The 9,787-nt window shown below is 43.9% G+C and overlaps 1 protein-coding gene across 2 annotated transcripts; it reads right to left on the minus strand.

Moving 5' to 3' along the window:
* Window positions 1-1,038: 1,038 nt before the first annotated feature.
* On the minus strand, window positions 1,039-3,182 carry LOC144102140 (uncharacterized). Of its 2 annotated transcripts, none has more exons than XM_077635449.1 (3): window positions 3,049-3,182; window positions 1,958-2,359; window positions 1,039-1,138 (listed from the first exon to the last, which is right to left on the minus strand). In XM_077635449.1, exons 1-2 carry the CDS (start codon window positions 3,058-3,060, stop codon window positions 1,976-1,978), a joined length of 396 nt encoding a protein of 131 aa, XP_077491575.1. In that variant the 5' UTR covers window positions 3,061-3,182; the 3' UTR covers window positions 1,039-1,138; window positions 1,958-1,975. The 2 variants fall into 2 exon arrangements, with proteins under 2 accessions (XP_077491575.1, XP_077491576.1); XM_077635450.1 differs by having other exon boundaries at window positions 1,039-1,155.
* Window positions 3,183-9,787: the final 6,605 nt, after the last annotated feature.

Genomic DNA, 9,787 nt, shown 5'->3' on the forward strand with positions numbered 1-9,787 from the left:
GGCGCATGCGCAGTTCTCCTGTGCGGTCGCAGTGGCGCCGCCGTTCTCTTGCTGCACGGTGAAGTACTTGCTGTTACAGAGGTTGAACGGCGCAGCTGCGCGTTCATGGAAATCGCCTTGGTTATCCCTCATTGGATGTAATGCAAGATCACAATATTGTTTTCAAGGATTTAGCAATAGGCGGAAAGCTGCACCTCCGCTTCGAATCAGCAGCAAGAGGTCTTTTTGTGCAGATTTCCACGCGTGTGGAAGGCCGACAACTAACTTTTAACTTTATTGCGAGGTATAGAAGAGATTTTCTTCCCATAGCTATGCCGTGGCGCAGCAGCCCGCTCATTCTTCGGCTCATAACTGCTGATGAACATCGTCCGACGTTCTCGTGTGTAGGCTTCGTCTCGCGTCGTGCAGTACTTTAATGCTGAGCAGCTAGGTGTGCCGGCTCTGGTCTCTTTTCTATAGCAGTGTCATGTTCACCTATGAACTTAGCTTTATCGACCGCACCCATTTTCACAACTTGTGCTCTTCCCACTATTCTTAAACGCTATGCCTTAATATGGCGTGGTGAAAGACAGCTTAGAGTGGAGCGCTGATTGTTCAATTTCCCGCCGAGTCATCCTTACATATTGTCATTTAGCGATGTGTACACATCAAAGGTACTGCTATGAGGCTTTATTGACGTCATCAAATGCGTCATTATTAGCCATTCATTTCGCTGAGAAAAAAAAAGCTGCTGTGATGGCCAAGCGGCATTTAGAAACAATGCCCCTTTGTGCCTGCGTTGGTTAAAACGATCAAGTGCTCGGGCCAGAAAGTTTCTGGAATATTTACGAATGGTTCGGCGCCATGCTGGCCTTCGTGTTCCACCTCATGTGCAGTCCTACTCTCATCGCTGTTTTCAATATATTCGTCTGAGTTGGGCAGAAAGGCAGCGGTAAGCATTTATTTCGGAGAAACCGTGCCATTTCTCGTGATAGCAGTGTTCTTGTCGTCCAATATCGCGCCAAAGTGTTGGAATCGATAAAAGGTACCGCAATGCCATCATTTTTGATAGCGTCTGCTTTTATTTCTCCTTTACGACGACAAAGCCTTGTCCCACGAGGCGCCTGGTGCCAATTTGAAGATCCTACTTCCCAGTCTCCTGAAGAAAGAAGGAAACTGAACACGTGAACATCAGCAAAACTTGAATACGAAAGAACAAAGAAGCCAAGAAGTTATCAGTAGTTGTCAATGGATATTCGAAGATGCCTGGTGCGAACAGCGCACTAATTTTTATGAGTGAATGAGGCTGCGCAATCGCATGGCCACTACTTGCAGTCTCGAAAGCTTTCATATGCATTGCAAAGAGACCAAAGCTACAAGCGCGACAACAGTAGTTCAGCTCTCAACATCTTTTCTTTGGATACGTGCCGCTTCTAGCCGCATGTAACCGCGCTGCTCCAGTGTATCCCCAAGTAGCGATTGAAAGCCAGCTGCTGTAACAGGTAGAGGAAAGGAATGAAATCACTCCATCATCCTTTCCTAGTGTCTCTCTGGGAGCTGCTGTAAAAGCAGTGCTCTCTGGTCAAGCATTGAACGCAAGCTCGAGGCCATTGGAGTGAAAAGCGAAAATATATTCTTTATCATTGGTTTCCTGGTAGAGCAGAATAGCGGTGGAGAACTCATAAATTAAACTAGCCCCTCCCCCCCCCCCAAAAAAAAAAAAACGCACACAGGAAAACTGAGAAGAGGAGGAATATTAGGAAAGAGCTTCTTTCCAATCTCCCCTTCTTCTTCTTAGTTTTTTTGTGCGCGTGTTTTGGCGGGTTTAATTTCTTAATTCACTGCACCAAATAGCCCCAACAATGTGTTTTAGAGGTGGAATGTCGACATGGCGCTAAATTCACAGGATCCTTGGGACTAGTTCTACAAAACATCAGCCAAAACAGCACGTCAAAGAAGTCCACTCTTGAATTCTTACCGTTAAAATAAATAACGCTTAACCATGATAGCCGTAGCCATGGCCGAAACCGTATCCATGACCGTAGCCAAGACCGTAGCCAACGGCGACACCCTTGAGAGCCACACCGTAGCCGTGACCGTAGCCGCCGTAGCCGTGACCGTAGCCGCCGTAGCCGTGACCGTATCCGTGACCGACAGCGTGCACGGAACCGTAGTGAGCTCCGCCGCTGTAGCTAGGAGCGGCGTAGGTCTTGGTGACAGCAGCAACGGGAGCGGCAACAGCGACTCCATGGCCATAGCCGCCGTAGCCCAGGCCGTAGCCGAGGCCGTAGCCGTGGCCGTAGCCGTGGCCGTATCCACCATAACCGCCGACGAAACCGGCGTAGGCAGCGGCGACGAGGCCGACGAAGGCAACGACGGTCTGAAAGAAATCAGAGCGACTAAGTTTCCGTAACGCAGCATTAGAGCTTCACAGGCTAGATTTGTCTGACGTTTGAGTGTAATGCTCATTTTAGAAGACTCCCCTTCCCAGTAACTGTTGTGAGAATACGTTTGCATGTACGACCACATCGTTCGTACCAAAGGTGCGTCAGAAAATCAGTCATATGGCGTATGTCAATAAACAGCAAATAAATAATGTTACAGGCGCTTTTCTTACAAAAATTATTCCATCGGCGGTGCAAATTGAAGCCATTTGCGTTGGTCTATGTGCCAGTGTAATAAGCAATACTGGTATCGGTTAGCGGAAATATACGCGCATGTTATGCAAAGTGATGATATAAGAAGCATACTGGTGACCAAGTAGTGTCTTTCATTTTGAAAATTTACAAGGGATAAGTTTGAGAACCACAGGAAGAATCGAGAAAAGCACAGCGCTGTGCTTTTCTGGGATTGATTCTTAGGGCGAAAGCTCCAACTTTTCTTACTGATCGTTTTCTTTTCGCACCAGAATTACATCTTTCAAGCTACTCAGTTTTTTTTTTACACTACGTGAAGACTTGGTAACTGCAGGTACTTTTATAAACTATCGTCCCTGGATCCAAAGACTTGGCGCCAGCGGAACACTCCCGGCATCAACTTGTTTCCCTTGCACGCTTTTCTCCAACTTACAAGAGTGTTCATGATGTTAGCGCTTGGAAGTGGATTCCCAACTGCCAGAAGCACTTCACAGGACACCGGTTATATAGCGGTCGCTTCAAACCATGCAGGGTGGGGCGCCCATCGGGACCCGCCTTCGCGCCGCTTACTCCGTTTCTCTTCCCCCACGCCGACGCCTACTTTCGGGTGGCGGAAAACAACCTTCCTCTCACTCTCTCGTGCATGGTGCCGTGGCAGGAGTGTGACGTCACAGCCACTGGCTTTCGGCCATCCGGCCTCCTCACCCTCCAGGGTCAGCTCTGGAAGGCACCTGGCTGCCGCCGGTGCACAATCGCGCGCTTGTTTTCGCTCGGGGCGCCCAAAGAAGAAAAAAAGTGCCGCGCCAGTTTCGGTCGTTCGAAATAAAGGCGAAGGTATGCGTAGCAGCAGCTCTCGGTTCGTTTACGCTTTCTGGGCCGCCTTTGTGTGAGGCCCTGAAAGGTGCGCGTCATGAGGCCCACTTTGCACCTGCTTCAGGGCGTTGGCTCGCGACAGCATCGAGACAGCGTGCGAGGCCGACGAAGGTCACGCGATATTGCGCAGCGTTGCGAGGCAACAGTCACCAAGTTTATTGAGTCCAAGGAAAAAAAGTGCACATCTCAGAGATTTTTTCAAGGTTCCAAGAGGGAGGAATAAGGTGGTGGAAACGCTTTAGGATTTCACCTCTGAGAAGCGTTCACAGTTCTATTCACTTCGCACCGCGCGCAGCAAATATTGGAAAAAACTGACTGCCTTAGAGAATCCGGGCCCGATAGCTTATAATTGAAACTTCACGTTACTATCACACGGGTTCCGGCATTTTCACATTCTGAAGCTAAGAGCACGAAAGCATGAACGCTCTGCTTGCCCCGCATTGCGTTGACGCGATCGTATCTTCAGAAAAATCCCAAGACAGTATAGCAGAACGTTCGGCCAGTTGGTGTAGAGACATATTCAGGGAAACATTGCGCAAAGTTTTCCTGAATATGTCTGAAGACAGTGCATAGTTACCTCCTGAGAGAGCACTGATAGAAAAATAGTCGCAGCATAATTGAATTGTTTTGCCTTTATTTCCATAAACATGCAATTATGGGGGATTAAAGGAAAAAGTTGCTCACCGCAACTTGAAGGGCCTTAAACCCAGTCTATTGGAAGCAGCAGCAGCAGGTACAGGCACTGATTCGTAACTGAAAAAACAATACATAAACAAAAAGCTATAACGCGGCAGAATGTTGAAAGAGCGTTTTGACAGGTCCAGTGTTTGTCGCATTTTTAGGTTTGTGGACGACTTCTTCGTGTTTTCAGACTGTGACAACCTCGATTTCGAGCAGCAATTGCATGACGGTTTTTCGGTGTTCTCAGAGTGCCTTAATCCATTGATTTCAACACACGAAGTACCAGTGAATGATTTTATTAGGTTTTTAGATCTTTCGCTTCATTTCACTTCATCCCATGTTTGCTGGGCTTTTGAGCCCCGTGCAGCAAAGCCAATCTTGCCTTTTTCATCAGCTCATTCAAAGCTGGTGAAGAGAGCCATCGCTTATTCTGTGATTTATAACGCTGTCAAGAAATCATGTGTGCACAATTTGGAGCACAGCTTCTGTAACCAACTTTTCCGCCTGACAAAGGCTGGGTACCATGCAGACGTTTTAAGTTCCGTAGCAGAAAAACTGAAGAAAAAGCTCGGATTTAAAAGGATAGGTGAAGCGAGACAGAAGGAAAAGAAAAGGATTGCCGTGGTACCATATCTCCACCAAGTCTCGCACAACTTGAAAAGGATTGGAAAACATGCTGGCGTTCAAGTGGTCATCTCGGCGCCTAAGCGACTGTCTAGTATGGTGAGAAAAGTAAATGCAGTCGAAAGAATACCATGCACCTGCTTGATAGGGCACGCGAAACAATTCGAGCCTTGCCAGGAAGGAGTTGTTTATTCTCTGCCTTTGTCATGTGGCAAGTGTTGCATCGGCCAAACTGGCCGATGTGTTAACGAAAGATTGAAGGAGCACTAATACAATGTCTCTCGTGTCGCCACCACAGGCCGCGCAGCAAAACACTGCAGACACTGCAAAGATGACGAAGACAAGGAAGACGATGACGACTCAAAAGCCTGTATTCCACTCTACAATGAATGTTCTGTGATAGCAAAGAACTGTGACCCGCTAGCTAGAGAAATAATACAAGCCCACCTTATAGCTAGGACCTCAGACCAATGTATCAGTACACCCTCTGTAGCACTGTCAGATAAGGAAAACTGTTACCTTGATTGTGAATGCTAACTTGTGAATGCAAATTTTATGCCTGCTGTAGCGGTGATATCTCCCACGTATGACTCTTACCTTTTGACACGTGCTTGATGTACTGGCGTTTTTGAATGTCACGCAAGTCAAGCGTGCTTCTTTCCTTCCCGGCCACCAGGGTAGTATTTATACTCGCTGGCGGCCAATAAAGGTTTTAGTTGTGAGTCAGCGCTGTGTTGTGTCCTCTCTTCTCTCTCCCGCCTGTCGCGCTTTTATGGATTAAAGTGGGTAGACTACGAAACTCTTACTAGGAACCATTCTTTGTCTTCATACTTTTATTAATTATTTACTACTAATGACCTATATCAGTACGTCGCTGAGGCTACACGGGAAATTGAGCACTCATGTTCAGTGTTAGATTTACTGTTCTGCATCTTGCCTCCAGTAGTGCGGGACACTGTGATCATACCAGGAATAAGCGATCACAATTGTGTTGTCGCTAATGTTCGACATTTTCCATATCTAATTCAGAGAGGTCGACCTCGAAAGTTTTTCTTTTTTAATAAGGGCGACTATGCATCAATGGTGGACGAACTTGCCTCTTTCCTTCCTGAATTTAATAATCTTAGCCACAATTTAGATTCCAGTTCCCTTTGGGAAATTTTCAAAAATAAGCTGGAGTGCCTGATTGATCAGTATATTCCATCCAAAACTTTTTCTGGACCGCGCCGCCACGACAAACCGTGGATCACGCGGCAGACCAGACGGCTTATCAGAAACATCGCCTTCTAGAATCATACAAAAAAAAACGGTACCCTTCAGTATAGCAGTCGATTCGTGCTCCTGGAAGTGCACTAAAATTTGAAATTAAAGCTCTTCAGGATAGGTTTTTGAATGGCTTGGGACTAAAACTGCATAATAATCCTAAGGAATTGTGGACGTTTTGAAGCTCAACGGACGTGAACCAGTCGGAATCCTGAATATATGGTGAAGTTTTTACTAATGATGGTGATAAGGCATTATGCTTTAATGCTTTTTTTCAATCTGCTTTTGCGCCAAGGTGCATCGGAGAACTTCCGTTAATTCGTGAATCTGTCACTGAAACCATGTCTGAATTGGTTTTTACTCACCAGTGCGTGCTAAAATTGCTTAGTGATATCAATTAACCTTCTGCCGGCGGTCCTGATGGTGTTCCTTACTCTGTTTTATAATCGTGCACGAATGAAATCTCATTACTTAGTGATCTTGTTCCGAGCATCTCTTAAGTTGGCGTATCTGCCAAATGACTGGAAAGATGCTAATGTGGTACCAGTGCATAAAAGTGGTTCATAAAGCTGCGTTGTTAATTATCAACCGATTTCTTTAACCAGTCTGTGCTGTAAAACGTTGAGCACATAAATGGCAATCCTACAGAGAAACATATGAAAGAAAACAGTGTACACTTGACAGGACTTCTCATTGGACGGAATGAAGATTTTCATTGATAATACGGCATCTAAGACATCATCAATAAGGTTTGGAGGGCTTTATTGTTTTTTGGAATAGTGTGAGTAGTAAATTATTATTGTAATAGTCAGAAAGTATAAAACCGGCGCAAAAGCACCGGTGAAAACATGCGTTTATATTCACAGAAACATTTCGCGGATAGCCTTGAAGGAAAGTGAGAAAGCTTGACCACTATAAAATGTGTGCTAGTTTAGTATAATGGGAAGTCTGAAGCGAAGCATCTAGTGGCCATAGTTAGTACGGCAGACAGTAACGTGCCAGCGTTCGGGATTCCGGGTGCTGTAAGCAGTCGCATTTTTTTGAAGCGCTGCTAGTAGCATTAGTGTGTTGTCTTTTTTCATAATGCCTTGCTTATAAAGTACGGAAACCCTATAGTTATACAACGATGTTAAGTTAATGATTTTGAAGTGCCTAAATAATGGTCCTCTATGTGCGAGGTAAGAAGCTTTAGTAATTAGTCTGATGGCTCTTTTTTGAAGCAATAATAACTTTGTCATGTTTTCTCCGGTTGTCGTTGCCCACACTAATGAGCAATAGTTTAGAATAGAGGAAAAAAAGTGAATTGTAAAGCAGAATATTTACTGAAACTGGAAATAGTGAACAATATCGGCGTATGGAACAAATTACGCGTGATAGCTTGGTTGCTAAATATTCAGCATGAGCATCCCACGCCATGTGCTCTGAAAAATAGACGCCTAAAGTTTTCACAGATTTAATGACTTCTATCCGAGTGTCGCTGAGCACCAGAGGAGGAAGCTCGAATGTTTTGTTTCTGGGCCGGAAGAGTACGGCATTACTTTTATTTATATTTAGTTTTAGATTGTTTTTGTTTGCCCAGTGTTCAATTTTGACCAACGTTGTGTTATCATGGCTAGATATTTGAATGCCTGAGTAACCACTGAAAAACAGACTGCTGTCGTCCGCATAAATAATCCATTTGGCGGACGGATCTAAGCTGACAATATCATTTATGTACAAAATGAAAAGAAGGGGACCTAAGAGGCTACATTGTGGAACTCCCGATGTGACGGGCTTGACTGCGGAGGAAGCACCATTTATTTCTGCAAACTGCGTTCGGTTGGCTATGTAAGAGCATATTAATGAGTAGGCTGCACCACGTATGCCATATCGGTCTAGTTTATGGAGTAATGTTTTATGATTAATGCGGTCGAAAGCTTTCGAGAAATCTAAAAATATACCTCAGACTAGTTTCTTTTCCTCAAAATTATCTAAAATGTATTCTTCTTGCGTGAGAAGGGCAAGCTCCGCAGATCTGTTTTTCCTGAACCCAAATTGAGCGGAATTTAAAATATTGTGTTGGTCGATGAAGCATGTAAGACGCGTTAAAATTAATTTTTCAAATCCTTTTGAGAAGCAAGGTAAGATAGAAATTGGGCGATAGTTTGAAAAGTCAGTTTTATCACCTTTTTTAAATAACACTATGACGTTTGCTGTCTGCATGTGGCTTGGAAATAGGTCTTGTAATAAACACAAGTTAAAAATATGGGTCAAAATATAGGATATATTATAAATAACATATTTTATTGGCTTTATCTGAACTCCCGTGCTGTCTACAGATTTGATATTATCAAGGTTGTGGAAAGCAGCGACCACCTCGTCTTCTGTAACAGTAATTAAAAAAAATTGTAGAGCTATTACGAGAAAAACTGAGTGCAAAGTCCTCGCAAGAAGACGAAGATCCAGCTATGAAAATAAAAAAGTCATTAAATGCGTTAGCTAGTTCAGGTCCCTCAAGTTCTATTCCATCAAGATTAATTTTGCTGATCGGTTCCGGCATACGTCCTATGATTGAGTTTAGTTTCTTCTAGGTTTTCTCAGAACTATTGCTGCAGGAGACAAAAAGATTCTAATAGTACTACTTTTTGGCCGCGCGAAGCTTTTTTGTGACTTTGTTTCTGAACGATTAGAAAGCTTTAAAGGCTTCCAGACTTTTAGTTTGCAAAAAGAGGTTAAATATTTGGTCACGATTTTTTTATGCAACCAAGTAATTGACTATTTAGCCACGGTTTGCGAGCTTGGCGTGGACGACTGTGTACTATGTAAGGAAAGCACGTAAAATAAATTTGACTACCTTTTGCAATAAATTTGTCATAGGCTGCTTAAGGGTTTGCTTCACTTAAAACTGCACTCCAATCCGCGCTTACTATGTGCCGACGAAAGAAAAAGAGCGTATCAGATTTAAGGTCCCTATAAGAAGATTGTTTTGACCGCCTTTTAAGATTAAGCATATGGTTCACTGATAGAAAAATAGGTAGCTGATCGCTACTCTGCAGCGAGATTACACGGATGTTAGGTGGTCTGGATCATGATTTGTAATAAAAACATCTAATAATGTTTGATTCTTCTGTTACTCTCGTTGGCGCAATTACAGCATTCAAACAGCAGTGAACTTTTAGCATTGTATCTATTTCTCGCTTCACAATGCTGTTTGATAAGATATTAATATATAGGTCCCCACCGAGTACAATATTGTACTTATGTTGGTTCACAAATTCAAGAAGAGAATATAGGAAGGAAAGGAACACACTCATATCGCCAGAGAGAGGACGATAGAACACTGTGAATACATATGACCGGATTTTGAGCGTAAGTACCTCGTAATGGGCGTTAGCACAACAAAAGTCGTCCAGCAGTTCACATCCACATCTTCTAAGATCAACAGCCATACGCCACCCCCTCGTTTACCCTGACGGTTCCATCATAACTCTTATATGTTGGAATGTTAAATCCATCGTCATCTGTGCAAAACCACGTTTCGGGAACATCACAACATGAATTGGCAGCTTCACTTCAGCAAGAAAACACTCGATATCATCCTGCTTCCTTCTGCCTGAGCGCAGATTGAAATGAACAAAGTTTTAGCATTGAGGTAAATTGTTATAGACAAAAGAAATCTCCGAAGTACAGACCAGGCGTTGCTGGTATTAGACATTGAAAAAAAAACAGATCATCAGTGGAAGATCCGAGAG

This window comes from Amblyomma americanum, chromosome 8, assembly GCF_052857255.1.
Source record: "Amblyomma americanum isolate KBUSLIRL-KWMA chromosome 8, ASM5285725v1, whole genome shotgun sequence".
Classification (NCBI taxonomy): domain Eukaryota; kingdom Metazoa; phylum Arthropoda; class Arachnida; order Ixodida; family Ixodidae; genus Amblyomma; species Amblyomma americanum.